The 18,445-nt window shown below is 44.5% G+C and overlaps 1 protein-coding gene across 4 annotated transcripts in view; it reads right to left on the bottom strand.

Moving 5' to 3' along the window:
- Nucleotides 1–1,428: 1,428 nt before the first annotated feature.
- Nucleotides 1,429–18,445, bottom strand: part of SHBG (sex hormone binding globulin) — a 30,089-nt gene continuing 13,072 nt past the window's right edge. For all 4 annotated transcript variants that reach the window (XM_075206084.1, XM_075206085.1, XM_075206083.1 and 1 more), the window contains 3 exons: nucleotides 10,324–10,466; nucleotides 5,217–5,436; nucleotides 1,429–2,007 (listed from right to left, as the gene is read on the bottom strand). In XM_075206084.1, coding sequence (XP_075062185.1) covers nucleotides 1,892–2,007; nucleotides 5,217–5,436; nucleotides 10,324–10,466 — 479 coding nt within the window. In that variant the 3' untranslated portion in view covers nucleotides 1,429–1,891. The remainder of the gene's footprint in view (nucleotides 2,008–5,216; nucleotides 5,437–10,323; nucleotides 10,467–18,445) is intronic.

The raw sequence follows: 18,445 nt of genomic DNA, 5'->3' as shown, positions 1-18,445 counted from the left end.
AGGGGGTAACACCGTCCTCTGAGCCTAGAGGACTCCGCAAAGGCTGATAAAACCCATTCAATAATTACCATTACGATGTAATATATCCTTTAACCGTGGAGCTAACGTAATTTAATCTTTAGCAAAGTTTACATCAATCTCTTGATTTCCTAAATCTGGGTGTTAAGTTCCCTGTATTACTCGCATCCTGAGTCTACATTGTTCAGGCAGGTTCCAAGATACAGGAAGAAAACCTACACAGGACCCAAAGGTGACGGCCTGCTGCTGTATTGGTCACGTCACATGAAAAGACTTAATAAGTATGATTAGTCACCTTCTGAAGTTTCAAAACAAGAAGCGAATTTCCTCCCCTGAAACTGTCTCTGAAATAAATACATTTCCCATACAAAAATGCAACACAATATAATAAAAATAAGTACATTTTCAATTATATAAATTAGCGCCCTGCGATAATAATTTAGATATATTTATACAATAAGTTATCTCTAAGTGATCCAGCCACACTACTGTACATAAAATAAATGTTTACAGTTCATCTTACTTGCAAACACATGTTATAGCATGCATACGGGCCAGTCATCACTATCAGTCGGCACTTACACCTATCCTGTAGCTGATGTAAGTGATAGGCTACCTCAGAGATGCCCACAGCTTGAATGGAATGAATGTCTGTGTGCTCGACTTCGGCACGTTCATACTGTACATTGGCTACATGCAAACGCCTCCTCCCTCTCCCGTTCTGACTTTCAAATCGTAGGCTGTCGGAAGTGTGATTTGCGTTTGAACTTGAAAGTGAGTTACGTTTCTGAGCAAGCGCAGAGCAATTTCATGCATGATGCGGCACGCTACAGGACTTAGGTATGAAGATGAATCACGCCCTCTGTGTTTAAATTTCCCACTGCTTACACCCGCTCAGAGACCCAGAAATACTTCTCTATCAGCGCTGGCTTATGATATGGCGGTCGCACCTCCCATGCTACCTTATTCGTTATTACCAGCTTTGATAGCAAACGGAGATCCCGGGGAGCCACCTCCTGCTTCGGGTAGCATACCGCCTGAGGTGCTATCACAAGGCCTATGGGCATGTATCGGTTAGCCCCACATAAAGGGATAACAAACCACTAACCACACTAACTGTCTATCAGCCGGGCAACAAGCGCAGAGGAAGCAGAGGGGCTACATTTTATAGGCTCAGAGGTATTTTCCTTTCCTGTCTCTGCTCAGCTGAATAGGGAGTTAACCCATTTGTTAGGGCTTCCAGGGAGTCAGAAGAGGAAAGTCAGTATTTTGCAACAGTTAAAGTGAAAAGTCGCAAAAAAAGGCAAAAAGCTAAGTATTTGCTTTCACTTTTGGAAAGCTGGTTCTTGTGCAAAATGGCTAATAAAATAACATTTTATGTCAAATCATCATTGATATGTTACATTGACCTATTATATATATGTTGCTTTTTAATGATCTGATCAAATGAAATCACATGAAAACACAGAGATGCATTTTACAGCCATGGAGTAAGGTTTTTTTCTGATACATTAATAACATAATAACACTGAGGTAAAGGGTGATCTTGTTAACACACAGAAGCTGTGATACGAGTAAAGGGGAGGCAGGATTACAGTTTTGGGGCCTAGTTCCTTGGCCTTAAATGTTTTGCAGACACCATATGGGACTAAGTCTGTTCAGAGACTGCTGCTTCGTGGAGCATACACAGAATATATGTAAGAATGGAACATACTGTCCAGAATGTAAAATGATAAATGTGTGAGTTATGTATCACTGCTTCTGTACAAGTGCATGGGTTAAAATGGTCTGAATTTGTAAGAATAAAGAAAACAAATGTACATGAAGACAATCTGCAGACCACACTAGGATTTCTGCAGATGACTAGAGCAGGCTAGGGGCAGCTGTGTGACCAAATAGTGTCACTCCTGAAAAGGGCAGAGTCCAAGTCGATAGCTTCTCCCTGGACCAGAATATCCTGAAGACATCCATGGAAATCACCAGATTCCTCTGTTGGGGAAGAAAGAGAGAAATCAGGTACAGATAGACAATGAGAAGGTAGAATTATGGCCATAGATGAAAGAGTAGACTATCGATGTTTCTTCACATCTCACCACACACACCTATACATTCTTACACATTGTATTATACAAAGCATTAGGCCACAGGGGTATCAGATCTTCAGGGAGGATTCCACATTCAACATTTCTGCCATTAATTGTGTCACTTATCACAATTGGTATGAATTCTTCTTGGGCCACCGATTTTGTTGCAATCTTGTTGTTACCATCATAGTACATTACAGTAAGTCACACTTTGCGAACGGAAGAAGTTGTGGTCACATTCACAGGCATTTACAAATAGACTTGTGCTCTGTAAGCGATTTTAACGCATAATAATGAGCATATTTCATTTTTATCTAATGTCAATGTCCATCTAGATGACTAATGTTAGGAACTCCCAAGCCAGTACAGTGAAACTCGGGGACTACTCTGAAGGCCCGGTGTTCGCTGGAGCCCCTAGTGGTGGGGACAGACTGGGCTGCGGGCCGACCGAGGGTCGAGTAACGTATACTGGCTTAAAGGAGTACCCAGGAGTGGAGTGATTGGCGGGCTGTAGTTAAGCAGAATCCTAGGTCAAAGGGTCACAGGCACAGATGCAAAATGCAGAGACAAGCGAAGGGTCAGACACACAGGCAGAGAAGCAAAATCCGAAATCCAGGCAAAAGGTTGAGGTCAGAAGAGAAGGGTCACAGGTCCAAGAACAAGCAGGGGTCAAAACACGGGTAGTCAATCCAAGGTAGCAAGAACCAAACGGATAGCACAAGCAGGCAGCAGGACTGAGGACAGAACGCTATAACCGGCAATGAGGTAGCAGACCTCATTGCCTTAAATATAGAGGTGAGCCAATCAGAGCCTAGCTCTGCAACTACTCCCAGGAGCTGACTAATAAAATAATTACAGCCTAATAGCCAGCAGGCTATTAGGTCCTTCTGCGCATGCGCCCGGCTGTCTCCTGTTGCCGGGACGCGGCGCTACACTGCTGGGCGTCCGGCCGTTGCCTCGGCAATCAGGGCCGCCGAGAGGGGGGGGGAGCGGGTACTAATTACCCGGGCCCGGCATGTCAGGGGGCCCGGCCCGGGCCCTTGCGCTGCTGATTTTTTTTAATTTTTTAATTTTTTTTTTCAAAACGTTTTTTTTCCTTTCCTTTTTTTTTTTTTTTTTGGCGGGGGGGGGGGGGGGTGGGGGGGGCTCGGTCGTTGGTGGGGGGAGCAGGCTAGTTTAAAAAAAAAAAAAAAACATACTCACCTGATCGCGGAGCCGGCATCCCTCCTCTCTGCTGCTCTGTGCTCTATTCAGACTGTCTGAATGCTGGGTGTGATGTCATCATGTCATGCCCAGCATTCAGTCAGTCTGGAGCAATGGAGCACAGAACAGCAGAGAAGACCAAGAGAGGAGAAAAGGTAAGTGAAGGGAGGAAAACGAGGGGGGCACAGAGGGGTTAAAAAACGGGGGGGCAGCATGACAGAGGGGTTAAAAAATGAGGGGGAGCACAAAGGGGTTAAAAAACGGGGGGGCAGCATGACAGAGGGGTTAAAAAATGAGGGGGCACAAAGGGGTTAAAAAACGGGGGGGCAGCATGACAGAGGGGTTAAAAAATAAGGGGGGGCACAGAGGGGTTAAAAAACGGGGAAGCAGCATGTCAGAGGAGTTAAAAACGGGGAAGCAGCATGTCAGAGGGGTTAAAAAATTAGGGGGAGCACAGAGGGGTTAAAAAACGGGGAAGCAGCATGTCAAAGGGGTTAAAAACGGGGAAGCAGCATGTCAGAGGGGTTAAAAAATGAGGGGGAGCACAGAGGGGTTAAAAAATGGGAAAGCAGCATGTCAGAGGGGTTAAAAAATGAGTGGGGGCACAGAGGGGTTAAAAAATGGGAAAGCAGCATGTCAGAGGGGTTAAAAATTGAGGGGGGAGCACAGAGGGGTTAAAAAACGGGAAAGCAGCATGTCAGAGGGGTTAAAAAATGAGAGGGGCACAGATGGGTTAAAAAATGGGAAAGCAGCATGTCAGAGGGGTTAAAAATTGAGGGGGGAGCACAGAGGGGTTAAAAAATGGGAAAGCAGCATGACAGAGGGGGTGAAAAAATGAGAGGGGCACAGATGGGTTAAAAAACGGGGCAGTATGGCACAGTGGGGTTAATAAACAGGGGTCAGCATGGCACAGTGGGGTTAAAAAATGGTGGGCAGCATGACACAGTGGGGTTACAAAGGGGGGGGGGAGGCATGGCACAGTGGGATTGAAAAAGGGGGGGAGCAGCATAGTATAGTCTGATGAAGGGGAGCCAGATGAAGGGGGCAAAAACAGCATGGAGGGCACAGTGTGATCATAAGGCATGGCGATGATGAAGGGGCACATTATTGTAATATTGGAGCTGGAGGAAGGCCTAATTATTAATCGTGGGTGCTATTGATTTAACGCTGGGGCTGGCTGTAATTTTCTAAATGTAGCCATTTTTTTTTCAAAATAGGTCCTTCAACATTTCTGGATCCGGACAAGCCACAACTAAAGAAAGCAGCAGCCACAGGTGGAGAAAGTGAGAAGAACAGGTAGGAGAGAGCAGCACAGTGTGTGAAATGTTGTGATTCTAGTAGGGACAATACCAATTTTTGGTGAATGTTGTGTCCAATGTAAGGTGTAGGCCAAGACTGAACTGTTTGTGTACACACTGCATTGTTTGTATACTACCCTGTGGTGGTAGATGTCCTGAAAGTCAGGAGTGCTTAAACATATGTGACGCTCCGGCGAATTGAGAGCCTAGTGGTTTTTATGTTAGCCACGCCCCAATGGCACGTTTGCCACGCCCCCAAACGCATGACCGCACCTCCCAAAATTTTTGCACTGCCGTTTGGCTAGCCACGCCCCTGAATATATGACCATATACCCAATCTTTTTTGCGCCGCCGTAAGGCGGCGCAAAAAAATTTTGGGGCTTACTTCACTATGAGGGGGGCCCCATGAATTTGTTGTACCCGGGCCCTGAATTCTTCTTGGCAGCCCTGTCGGCAATGGTCGGGAGTTGAAGGGAAGTGACGTCCCGGTCGTCATGGTGAGTACCGCCGCGGCTCGTGACAACTAACAAAGATTTTTAAAGATCAGACATTCGGTAGCCAACAAAAGGCAAGGATATGTTTTTCTCTGTATGTTAACCTGCAATAGACTCACCTGGACTACCTCCAAGGACCAGCTTAGCGTCACCTTGCCAGGCATTCCTCAATGCTCTGTAAGTGTCATGAGATATCTCTCTCTGCTCTTTGTTGCCATCAATCAGCAGAGTAACTCTTGTATCGGTTATTTCCAGAGCAACAAGAAAAACATCACACTTGTGAATGTCTGGAAATGGTGAAGACAGGGATGTTTGGTTGCCAACCTCAAGAATGAATGTCTGGAACAGAAAATGGCAGCAGAATGATTGTCAGAATACAAAATCAAGCAAAATCTTTGTACAGTGAAAATAATTTTTTTTTTCATAAACTCCTGACATTAAATAAAACCTGTTTACATTATCTCCTAATGCCTTATAAACCAGAAACACTAAAGCTATGTCACACAACAGGTTTTCACCCAATTATTGTGCCAATCACATGATAAACAACTGTTAGGTCTGATGTCGCATTAGTGTGTACGCTCCCTTGACCATGTTTTATCGCGCAAAAGCACATCGTATTGTTTCATTTGATTTTATAAACTGACTAAAAGTCACCAGCAATGATGGAATGATACCTGACAAATGTGGAAGTGTGTATGCACTTACGACCAGTAGTCTCCATGGAGTGTGCAGACAATCTTTTCAGCAGATGGTTATGACAGATGAAAATTACAGATCTGATGTGTGCATATATATACATATATATATATATATATACATACTACTCCACCAGTCCCCCCATTATTCTTTCCAACCACCCTTCATTGTAATTTTATTCAGTCTTTCACTTTACTCACCTGCCCTATTCTCACCTTTTCCTCACCTCACTTGTAACCTGTCACAGTCCTTAGCTTCTGCGATACGCTCGTTTGTCTTTTCCACTCAATTGTTTCTCACCTATTTCATGCCTCCACAAGGTCTCAATTACTACATCTCCTGTACCTTATTAATCTCCATTCAACACTTCCGCCCATTCCCCCTTATGACTCCCCACATCATTAGTCCATGCTACAGGCCGAAGCCTATCCACTCTATCCCCTGTCGCTTCCCCCTCGACCACATATCACCCTGTCCCCCTGAACATCCAATCCTGCCAACCTTATTCTCATCCTTCCTTTTGCTCACCTTCCCTGTCCTGTGTACTCTGGAATGCCAGATCGGTCTGCAACAAAGACACTGCTATTCATGACCTCTTCCTCTTTCATTCCTTTGGTCCCCTGGCCCTTACAGAATCGTGGATCTACCCCTCTGACACTGCTTCCCTTGCTCGACTCTCCCACGATGGTCTCTCCATCTCCAACACTCCCCATCCTGGAGACCACCAAAGAGGTGGTGTAGGTGTCCTGCAGTCTCATGGCTACAGCTTGAGCGTTATTTTCCCTGAACCCTCCCTCTCCTTCTCCTCCTTTGAAGTTCACTCCATCCACCTCTTCTCCCCTCTCCACCATTGTGTTGTGGTCAACTATCGCACCCCTAGCCCATCCTCTCAATTTCTTGATAACTTTGTCGCCTCGCTTTCCCATTTCCTCTTTTCTGATCTTTCCATCATTATCATTTGGGATTTTAACATACCTACTGACTCTCCTATTACTATTGCTGCCTCTATATTCCTCACTCTCACTTCCTCCCATGGCCTCTCCCAATGGACAACTTCCGCCACCCACCGTGATGGTCACTCCCTGGACCGAGTGTTCTCCCATCTTTGTGACATCTCCAACTTCTCCAATTCTGTGTCCCCCCTCTCTGACCACAATCTCCTTTCCTTTACCCCTTCTTTAACCCTTGCTCCACCTCTCCAAGCCAAAGTCGCTCGCACACTGCGTCCCATCAACAGCATTGACCCCATCATTTTTGTGTCCTCTCTCGAACCCTTACTTGCTCCCATTTCTTCCCTACCATGTCCCAACTAAGCTGTCTTTCTTTACAACACCAAACTCTCTGTTGCCCTTGATACTGCAGCCCCAGCCACCACCTTCATGCCTGCCAATCCAAACCTTAAACGTGGCACTCTCCTCTTACTCGTCTTCTCCAAAAGTGCTCCCACTCCTCGGAACTCCAATGGAGGAAATCTCACTCTATTGCTGACTTAATCCACTCTAAACTCATCCTTTCATCCTACTATTCTGCCCTCTCTCTTGCCAAACAAACCTATTTCACTCCCTATCCAATAAACTCCGACACCTCTTTGCTACCATTAATTCTCTACTGTGTCCTCCCCCAACTCCTCCCCCCTCATCCATCACCTTGACAAAGCTCTTGACTTTGCCACTTACTTCAAAAACAAAATTGACTCTTTCCACAATGATATCTGCTCTCGACAGACTTGTCTCCCCCCACCTGTCCTTTCTATCATCATCATCAACATTTATTTATATAGCGCCAGCAAATTCCATAGCGCTTTACAATTGGGAACAAACATTGATCAGACAATACTGGGTAATACATACAGACAGAGAGGTAAGAGAACCCTGCTTGCAAGCTTACAATCTATAGGACAATGGGAGTTAGAAACACAAGGGCATGTGCTACATCATATTGCACAATGGACCAGCTAGAAAAGTAGTAAAAGTATTGAGTGGGCTGTGTGTGTGGCAATGTTGGTCAGAGGGTTGTTGTCTTGCGTTAGCAGTGTAGAGGATGGTAATAGGGTAATCTAGGGAAATTAAGATGGTGGTTGAGGAATATCATAACCTTGTCTCTATCACTCACTTTGCCACCCTTGGCTCCTACTTTCCTGTAACTGTGCCTGAGCTCCTCTCTCTTCTACAATGTGTCCTTTTGGTCCTGTCCCCTCCAAGTTCCTCCGCTTCCTCTCTTCCAATGCCTTTTCTCACCTTGCTCACCTCTTTAACTTCTCTCTCTCCACTGGTATCTTCCCCTTGGCCTTCAAGCATGCTCTCATCTCTATTATTCTCAAGAAACCTTCCATTGACCCATCCTCTCCCTCCAACTATCGCCCCATAGCTCTGCTTTCCTTTGCTTCTAAAATCCTCAAACGACTTGTCTTCAAACGTCTGACCCACTTTCTCTCTTCCCACTCTTTTTCTGACTCTCTCCAGTCTGGCTTCCATCCCCTTTACTCAACTGAAACTGTCCTCATTAAAGTAACAAATGACTTTCTCTCAGCTAAGTCCAAAGGTCACTTCTACCTTCTCATAATCCTCGACCTCATTGCTGCTTTAGACAACGTTAATCATTCTCTTCACCTCGCCACCTTTCACTCCCTAGGTCTTCGTGAAACAGCTCTCTCCTGGTTTGCCTCTTACCTTCTTGGCCGCTCTTTTAGCGTGTCTGCTTTTGACTCCCCCCCTCTTCCCCTTTCTATTGGAGTCCCACAAGGCTCTTCCTGAAACTCAACATCTCCAAATCCGAGCATTGTTGGAATCACTCCCAATATCTCCGTCTTGGTTGACAACATCACTCTTTATCCTGTCAACCAAACCCACTGCCTTGGGATCACTCTTAACTCAGCCCTCAGCTTGACCCCTCATTTCCAGTACCTCACCAAATCCTGTCACTTCTGCCTCTGTAACATTACGAATATCCGTCCCTTCCTCTCTCAGGAAACAGCCAAAATCCTGGTCCATTCACTCATTTCTTGTCTCGATTATTGCAACCTCCTTCTTACTGGCCTTCCTCGCTATCGCACTTCTGACCTTCAATCCATACAGAATGCTGTGGCTAGTCTCATCTTCCACTTCTCTGAGCAAACCCCTTCATTGGATCCCTATCCTTTTCAGAATTCAGTACAAGCTGCTTACCCTCACTTACAAAGCTCTTACCAACACTTCTCCCACTCATCTATTTGCTACTTGCTTCTGTAGCCAGTGCTACGGAATTTGTTGTACCTTATAAATAACAAAAATAATAATTCTCGTGCCCATTCCCAATAACTCATTCTTGCTTCCATTCGCTGTAATTCATTCTCCCTCCCACTCTCTGTAATTCACACTCGCTCCCAATCCCTGTAATTCATTCTTCCTCCCACTCCCTGTGATTCATTCTTCCTCCCACTCCCTGTGATTCATTCACCCCCACTCCCATAATCTATTCTCCCTAACACTCTCTGTAATTCATTCTCCCTAACACCCTGTGTAATCCACTCTCTCTCTAACTCGCATATATCCATTCACCTTCCCACAATCTCTCTTACTCCTCGTAATTCATTCTCCCTCCCACTCCCTGTAATCCACTCTCCCTCTAACTCCCTGTGATTCATTCACCCTCCTACTCCCATAATCCATTCTCACTAATACTCTCTGTAATCCCCCCTCCCTGCCACTCCCTGTAATTCATTCTCCCTAACACTCTTTGTAATCAATTCTCCCTCTCACTCCTTGTAATTCATTCTCCCTAACACCAACTGTAATTCACTCCCCCTCCCACTCCCTTTTAATTAATTCTCCATCCTACTCACTTCAATAAATCAGCTGCAATTTGGAATCCTCGTTAGCATCTCAGGAAGCAGGGTGAGTATGGTTGCGTAACAACCTCCAGCACATAGAAACACAACAGCTCTGACATACAGTAGAATGTGGAATGGATCCTGAGCCAACAGAGCACCAAAGCATAACACTCAGAAGTGGCGACCCACCCCAGCTGCTTCTTACCTTGGCATCTCTGGCTCCTCAAACTGGGAGTGTGGTAACTCCTTATGCCTGAAGATGCAGAACAGGCAGGGAAGGGATGGGTGAGCATAGGCGGAGTACAGTAAGAGCATGTTCATGTAACTGTGACTGAGGTCTGATTCAAAGATATGCCTTCAACTCAGTGTGCGGCCTCAGCTTACTGTTTGCTGTGCAGTAGTACTGATCCAAAGTAAGCTGTCAGGAAGAATTACCTAGAGCAATCAGCAAAGAGGCTCTGCAGCAGCTATACACTACCTGGAAACATAAACAGTTTCAGGTACTGGTGAAGGAGCCTGGTCATGGCTTTGATACCCTCCCACAAATGCAATTCAGCTGCACAGTTGAGCAGCAGGTGGTCAAGTAGCAAGAGTGTGGCCAAGATTCGCCAGTGAGAACAGGTCAGTAGGTGACCTCATACATGATAGCAATGCCATGACACTAACCTATATTTTCAATCTTCTTCCCACACCATATCTACAGGTATAAATTTTCTTACCATGTCCTTCCCATTGAGACTTATAACAGGTCCCTCTCTTGGGTCCAATACAGATAGGAGTGAGAAGGAATCAATTTCAGAACGCACACGCATCTGTATGAGGAGAGACCACAAGTTGTCCTCTGGTACCATAGAATTTAGATCTAAAAGACAGAGGATAATAGTATTGACAGATATAACCTCACAAGCAGAGATAAGTAAACAAGATGAGAAGAGGAAATAAAATAGAAACTAATTTCTAGATGATACCATCCATCGTATTTAAGGTAAACCATTCAGGGACCTTCAATAATGGAGATGTTTGAGAAAAGAGGCCAACATGGCTCACATTTGGTTGGCTTATCTATTAATACAGGTATTTTGGAAGAAGGTACTTGTAGTAATACAAAGGGAAGCTAGAATTAGAAGATCTTCTTAAATTTCAGCCGGGTTCCCCTTTATTTCTTAAAAAGGCTGTCCTCCAACATCACCTTAGTGCCCCTTTTACCCCTCCTATTTCAAAACAGGGGAAGGAAGTATGCATTATGTTGATAGAGAAAAACATGGCTTCTACTACTGGGGTCATTGTATACAACTGGAGGCAGAACGTGGGGATACATGCCTTAAAATGGAAGCAAAGTAACTCCATATTCTAACAAAAAAACATAACCACTCTTAATTTCAGTTTAAAAGAAATGGTGTCAAGTTTATAAAATATGGAGTATATTCCCCCTTATTTTGAGGTAATTTAACTACATTTTTATAGAGCTTTTCCTTAACACTCGATTACTAGCCGCCTGGAACGAATGATATATGTTCATGATGCATTTACAAACATACCCTTTGGTGTTCTCTCCCACATACCTGTGTCGTTGGGATAATAATCTCCTACACTATGTTATGGTAGATCATTTTTATAAATGGCCTATTGGTAGGTAATATATTTACTTAGATCTCTAATGTTTGTGAAATTGTATCCTGTCACTATGTTGCCCATGAATACTTGTAACACAACATTGTTTGATAAATCTTCTATCCACTCCATTTTTTCACCCTCCTCATTGTCAGGCGCCATCCCCGCTGATCTCCTGTCAGACGGGGATGGACGCCTGTCTTCTGGTCGGAGCCCTGTTGCTTAGCAACAGAAGCACTACTGCTTCCGGCAGTTCTCCTCCGTCGGGCGCATGCGCCCTGCCGCCGTCCCGTTGCTTAGCAATGGGACGCTTCTTCCCTCTCTCTTGCCGCCTCCTGGCCTCCCCCAATCAGAGGCAGCCTGTCTCTATTTAAACCTGCCTCTGGCGCCATTAGGGTGCCAAAGTAACAGGTTTACTCCTAGTGTTCCTGGTTCTCCCTGCTCCTTTTCCTGTTTATGCTCCCAGTGTTCCTGCTCTCTCGTTGTGATCCGGCTTGGCGACCATTCCTTCATCTGTGTGACCCATATTGTTCCTGCGACCTCGGCTTGTTGACTATTCCTCTGGATTCTCCCTGGTACCTTACATTCCCGATTTGGCTTGACCCGGACTGTCTGACCCTTCTACCCTACACCGGCAACTGGCTAGTAGGACCGCGACCTGCGTGCCCTGTGCAGCGAAGTCCAATCCTCCTTGTGGGGGTCCCTGGCGAATACCAGGGGTACGTTAGACTCCGCACCTGCTAGTTCATTAGTGCTAATACCGGTTAGTGTTCTACTTCATTGTAGTCCTCAGTAGGCCTACGGCCTGACACTCATGCCGTGAGCTCTTAAAAAGATAGAATATATCAAGTATGAGTTACTGGCTGTTTACAAGAGAGTCATGGCTGAGTGTGAAGAGGAAATAACAGCTGTTTTTGTGAGCGTTCTGACTGACAGTAAGAAATTGTTATGGTTATAGAAGTGAGTGCTAAATGAGAGAGTTTTAAGTGTTTTAGGTAGAGAGAGAGAGCATGTTAGCTAGTATGGAGTATGTAAGTTTTGGATGTTTAGGAGAGAGCTAAATGAGCGTGAGGGAGTGTCATGTGTAGAAGAGTGTTTGCTGGCCATGTAATTTCTTACTGAGAGTGAGGTTGTGTTCAGTGGTTAGTAGACATTACTGACCCGAGTGCAAGTAAATATTAGATGATTAATAGAGATTGTTGACTGGCAGTGAGGAAATATTAGGTGGTTAGTAGAGAGTGTTGGCTGGTAGTGAGGAAGTATTAATTGTTCAGGAGAGAGTACTGACTAAGAGTGAAGGAGGGTTAGGTGGCTGAAAGTGAGTGAGTGTTGGTTGCTTATCAGAAAGTACTGAATAAGTTCAAGTAACTGTTATGTGAAATGATTGTTGGTTCTGTGTGAGGGAGTGTTAGTTGTCCATGACATAGTGCTAGTTTGAGTAAGGGAGATTTAGGTGGTTAGTAGAAAGTGTCAGCTGAAGTGAAGGAATATTAGGTGATTAGTAGAAGGTGGAGGGTGTATTGTTTGGGTGTGAGGGAGTATTAGGTGGTTAGTAGAAGGTGGAGGGTGTATTGTTTGGGTGTGAGGGAGTATTAGGTGGTTAGTAGAAGGTGGAGGGTGTATTGTTTGGGTGTGAGGGAGTATTAGGTGCTTAGTAGAAAGTGTCAGCTGAAGTAAAGGAATATTAGGTGTTTAGTAGAAGGTGGAGGGTGTATTGTTTGGGTGTGAGGGAGTATTAGGTGCTTAGTAGAAAGTGTCAGCTGAAGTAAAGGAATATTAGGTGGTTAGTAGAAGGTGGAGGGTGTATTGTTTGGGTGTGAGGGAGTATTAGGTGCTTAGTAGAAAGTGTCAGCTGAAGTAAAGGAATATTAGGTGGTTAGTAGAAGGTGGAGGGTGTATTGTTTGGGTGTGAGGGAGTATTAGGTGCAAAGCAAAGAGTGTTAGCTGAGAGTAAGCGCCATATGGCATCTCTGCACTCTCCTTGCTTTGTGGGGACCGCTTTCCTTCTCCCTGCCTAGCAACAGGACGTCACTTCCGCCCTGCCATCCTGGAGACATCTATGCATGCGCGCCATTTTGTAAATGATGTGACGCGATTCTCCAGTCCTTAGCAGCAGCCAGCGATGTCACTGACTGCTGGGTGTCTATTAAGGATCCCTGTATAAACAGGACTCTGGTGCCATTAGGGTGTCAGATTCTTGTTCCAGTTTCCGTGTCCTACTCCTCTTCCCATTGGCTTGACTACCCTGTTGTGATCTCGATTTTGTCTGTGTATTCTGACTGGTTCTGAGCTTTGTCTTCCCTGACCACGTTCTGCATTCTGATTCGGTAGAGCACCTCAGCGCAGCTTGATCTAGGATTGTCTGACTACGCTACTTTCACTTACCTGTTTCTCCAGTGACTGACCTAGCGGGCCATGACCTGCACATTGCAAGCGGCAAAGCCCATAACTACCTGTCGGGGTCCTTGGTGAAGACCAGGGGTGTGTTAGACTCCACACCTCTTCGTTCAGTGGTGCTAACCACTGGTAAACCAGCTCCGTCCTCTAATTCCTCCTGGTTTAATGACAGTAAGTGAACATTAGGTGTGTAGCAGAGAGTGTTGTCTGAGAGTGGGGGAATATTTTGTGTGTATAAGAGATGGTTGACAGGAGTGAGAGACAGAAAGGTGGTTAACAGAGAGTGCTGGTAGGAGTGAGATGAATTTATATGTGTAGGAGAGTGTGTTGGCTGAGAGAAAGTGAGTGTTAAGTGCTTCATAGAGAGTGCTGGCTGGAGTGAGGAAATATTAGGTGGTCAGTAGAGAGTGTTAGCTGAGAATGAGAAAGTATTAATTGTAGAGATGGGCGGTCTTGGTTCCCCGAGAACCGAAACCACCCGAACTTTGCCTATCCGAGTACCGAGCCGAGTAGGCTCGGTACTCTCCCGCCTGCTCGGATTCCAAATCAAGGCCGAATGTCATCATGATGTCGTCGGATCTCGGGGCTCGGTTCTCGTGATATTTGAAATCCATAAATACCCACCTCCACAGCAATCCATCGCCATTTGACAGAGGGACAGAGCAGGGTGTAGTCACAGGCTGATTGGAGCAGGGACAGAGAATATACCTTATTCTTCATCCAATTCTGATAACAATTGTGATAACAATTCTGATTACAATTCTGATAACCAGTGATAGAGAAGAGAGGAGGATAGAGGAGTCTTTTTTTTTCTTTCAATATTTGGCACTACAAGAGCTTTGGGGTGTCCCCCATTCTTTTGCATTAATATTTCTGGCTGTCAAATGTCCTGTTTGTCAGCAGTCTGAAAAACAATATTTAGCCCTCCCAAGTGCTTTTGGGGTGTCCCCCATTCTTTTGCATTATTATTTCTGGCTGTCAAAAGTCCTGTCAGCAGTCTGAAAAACAATATTTAGTACTCCCAAGTGCTTTTGGGGTGTCCCCCATTCTTTTGCATTAATTTTTCTGGCTGTCAAAACTAAAGTAATATTTGGCAGCAGTGTCCAAAAAATATATTTAGCACTCCCAAGTGCTTTCTTTTAGGGTGTCCCCCATTCTTTTGCATTAATTTTTCTGGCTGTCAAAAGTCCTGTTTGTCAGCAGTCTAAAAAAATAATATTTAGCACTCCATGGGGGGTATTCAATTGTTAGCGTTAACGAAAAAAAACGAGCGCTCAAAAAATATTATGGTTTATACGGTAATATTGCGCGTGAAAAGCGTTAATACGGTAGTTTACTCGCGGAATTTCAGCTCGCCACTCAGGGAGCGGCGAGCTGAAATTCCGCGAGTAATTACCGTATTAACGCTAAGATTTTTTAAACGCTCGGTTTTTTTCGTTAACGCTAACAATTGAATACCCCCCATGTGCTTTTGGGGTGTCCCCCATTCTTTTGCATTAATATTTCTGGCTGTCAAAAGTCCTGTCAGCAGTCTGAAAAACAATATTTAGTACTCCCAAGTGCTTTTGGGGTGTCCCCCATTCTTTTGCATTAATTTTTCTGGCTGTCAAAACTAAAGTAATATTTGGCAGCAGTGTCCAAAAAATATATTTAGCACTCCCAAGTGCTTTTAGGGTGTCCCCCATTCTTTTGCATTAATTTTTCTGGCTGTCAAAAGTCCTGTTTGTCAGCAGTCTAAAAAAATAATATTTAGCACTCCATGGGGGGTATTCAATTGTTAGCGTTAACGAAAAAAAACGAGCGCTCAAAAAATATTATGGTTTATACGGTAATATTGCGCGTGAAAAGCGTTAATACGGTAGTTTACTCGCGGAATTTCAGCTCGCCACTCAGGGAGCGGCGAGCTGAAATTCCGCGAGTAATTACCGCATTAACGCTAAGATTTTTTAAACGCTCGGTTTTTTTCGTTAACGCTAACAATTGAATACCCCCCCATGTGCTTTTGGGGTGTCCCCCATTCTTTTGCATTAATATTTCTGGCTGTCAAAAGTCCTGTTTGTCAGCAGTCTAAAAAATAATATTTAGCACTCCATGTGCTTTTGGGGTGTCCCCCATTCTTTTGCATTAATTTTTCTGGCTGTCAAAAGTCATATTTGTCAGCAGTATCTAAAACAATTTGTAGCACTACAAGTGCTTTGGGCTCAGAATGGATTCAAAGCAGTCCACATATGAACAGAATGAGCAACCAGGTTCTGTCACCAGTCCCGATGGTAGTGTTCCCAGTACGTCATCTGGGAAAGGCGATGTCAAACTACACAGTCTTTTGAAATTAGTCAAAAAAACACACACAGAGGGGCCGAGAGGAGGTGAGCAGAGTAGCTGGAGAGCGCAGTTAAAAGTGATGGAAACAGGAGGTAGGAGAGCCCTGCTCAAAGGAGCGAACAATCTAAAGGGAGGGGAAGACAGACAGACACATGGATGAGACGGAGAGCTGGGAGAAACGGAGACGGAGTCGAGGAAGGGGGAGAAGGGAAGAAGGGATGAGAAAGAGAGGTAGCCGACCGGTGGGAGTTTAGATAGCCACCAAACTACCTTGGTCCATTTATTTTTACTTTCTAATTCTACAGTCTATGCAGGCTGCTTTTTTTCTATTCAACTACAAGTGGAGGGTGTAATATACACCCAAAGACGATGGCTAGATTGCCAATAATCAAAGATGGAGGGGGAAGACGACCAGGTTTGTCTGTATAATTTGCAGGCAAGTGTTAGAATTAAGGACGGCCTACCAGGGATTAAACTGTTTTTTCATAATTTATTAGCTTTAGAATTACTTCACTTTTCCAAGAAACTGGAGTACTAAATTAGGTTATTTTAGACCAAAAAAATGGTATTTTTTCAAAAATAGCAAAACAAAACTAAACAAAACCAAAACCAAAACACGCAAGGGCGGTTTGGCAAAACCAAAACCAAAACACGACGGTAATCCAGATCGAAAACCAAAACCAAAACCAAAACACGTGGGTCAGTGAGCATCTCTAATTAATTGTGACTGAGAATGAAGGAGTGTTGGGTGGTTAGTAGAGTCTGGGATGAGTGTGAGGAAGAGTTAGTTAGGTAGAGAGTGTTTGATAAGAATGAGGGAGTATTAGGTGAGTAGATGAGAGTTTTGGTTGAGAGTGCAAGACTGCTAGGTGGTTAATAGAGAGTTTGGTCTGGAGAGAGGGTATATTAGGGTGGTTAGTAGATAGTGCTGACCAAGAGTGAGGAAGTATTAATTGAGTAGGAGTGAGTCTTGGCTGAGAGGAAGAAACTGTGTGAGTTTGGTCAGGAGTGAGGGAATATTAGGTGGTTAGTAGAGATTGTTGACTGGCAGTGAGGGAATATTAGGTGGTTAGTAGAGAGTGTTGACTGGCAGTGAGGGAATATTAGGTGGTTAGTAGAGAGTGTTGGCTGGCAGTGAGAGAATATTAGGTGGTTAGTAGAGAGTGTTGACTGCCAGTGAGGGAATATTAGGTGGTTAGTAGAGAGTGTTGACTGGCAGTGAGGGAATATTAGGTGGTTAGTAGAGAGTGTTGGCTGGCAGTGAGGGAATATTAGGTGGTTAGTAGAGAGTGTTGACTGGCAGTGAGGGAATATTAGGTGGTTAGTAGAGAGTGTTGGCTGGCAGTGAGGGAATATTAGGTGGTTAGTAGAGAGTGTTGACTGGCAGTGAGGGAATATTAGGTGGTTAGTAGAGAGTGTTGGCTGGTAGTGAGGGAATATTAGGTGGTTAGTAGAGAGTGTTGGCTGGTAGTGAGAGATTGTTAGGTAAGCAGCAGAGAGGTGAGTGGGAGCTACGTGGGTCAGAGAAAGTGTTGGCTGAGAACGAGAAAGTATTTGGAGTATATTAGAGAGTTGTAGCCGAGCATGAGAGAATATTAGCTTATTAGTAGAAAGTGCTGGTTGAAGTGAAGGAATATTAGTTGTGTGGGAGAGGGTTGTAGTTGAGAGTGAGGTAGTGCTAGGTGGTTAGTAGAAAGTGCTAGACTGAAGCAAAGGAATATTAGGGGGGTAAGACAGTATCTTTGCTGAGAGTAAAAGACTGCTATATGGTTTGTAGAGAGTGTTAGCTGAGAGTGAGGGAGTGTTAGGTGATTAGTAATGAGTGTTAGCTAGAGCAAAAGAAAGTTAGGTGGGTAAAAGAGACTTGACTGAGAGTAAAAGACTGTTAGGTTGTTAAGTAGATAGTGTTGGCTGAGAGTGAGGGAGTGATATGTGATCAGTAGAGAGTGCTAGTTAAATACGAGGAATATTAGGTGCGTAAGAGAGGGTTGACAGTGAGAGACTGCAAAGTGGTTACTAGAGAGTTTGGTCTGGAGTGACGGACTATTAAATAGTTTGTAGAGAGTTTTGGCTTAAAGTGAAGGAGTGCTAGGTGATTAGTAGAGAGTGCTGGCTGGAGAGAAGGAATATTAGGTGAGTAAGAGAGGGTTGAGAGTGAGAGACTGCAAAGTGGTTAATAGAGAGTTTGGTCTGGAGTGAGAGAAAGTTAGATGGTTTGCAGAGAGTGTTTGCTTAGAATGAGGGTGTGCTAGGTTTTTAGTACATAGTGCTAGCTGGAGAGAAGGAACATTAAATGGGTAGGAGAGAGTGTTGTATCAGAGTGAGAGACTGTGAAGTGGTTAATAAAGAGTGTGGTCTGGAGTGAGGCACTATAAGATGGTTTTTAGAGAGTGTTGGCTTTGAGTGAAGGAGTGCTAGGTGGTTAGTAGAGAGTGCTGGCTGGAGAGAAGCAATATTAAGTTGGTAGTTGTATCAGAGTAAAGGAGTGAGGGGATATTAGATGGTTTGTAT

The sequence above is a fragment of the Mixophyes fleayi genome, chromosome 4, assembly GCF_038048845.1.
Source record: "Mixophyes fleayi isolate aMixFle1 chromosome 4, aMixFle1.hap1, whole genome shotgun sequence".
NCBI classification, from domain to species: domain Eukaryota; kingdom Metazoa; phylum Chordata; class Amphibia; order Anura; family Limnodynastidae; genus Mixophyes; species Mixophyes fleayi.
This window is presented reverse-complemented; position numbering and strand designations above follow the sequence as displayed.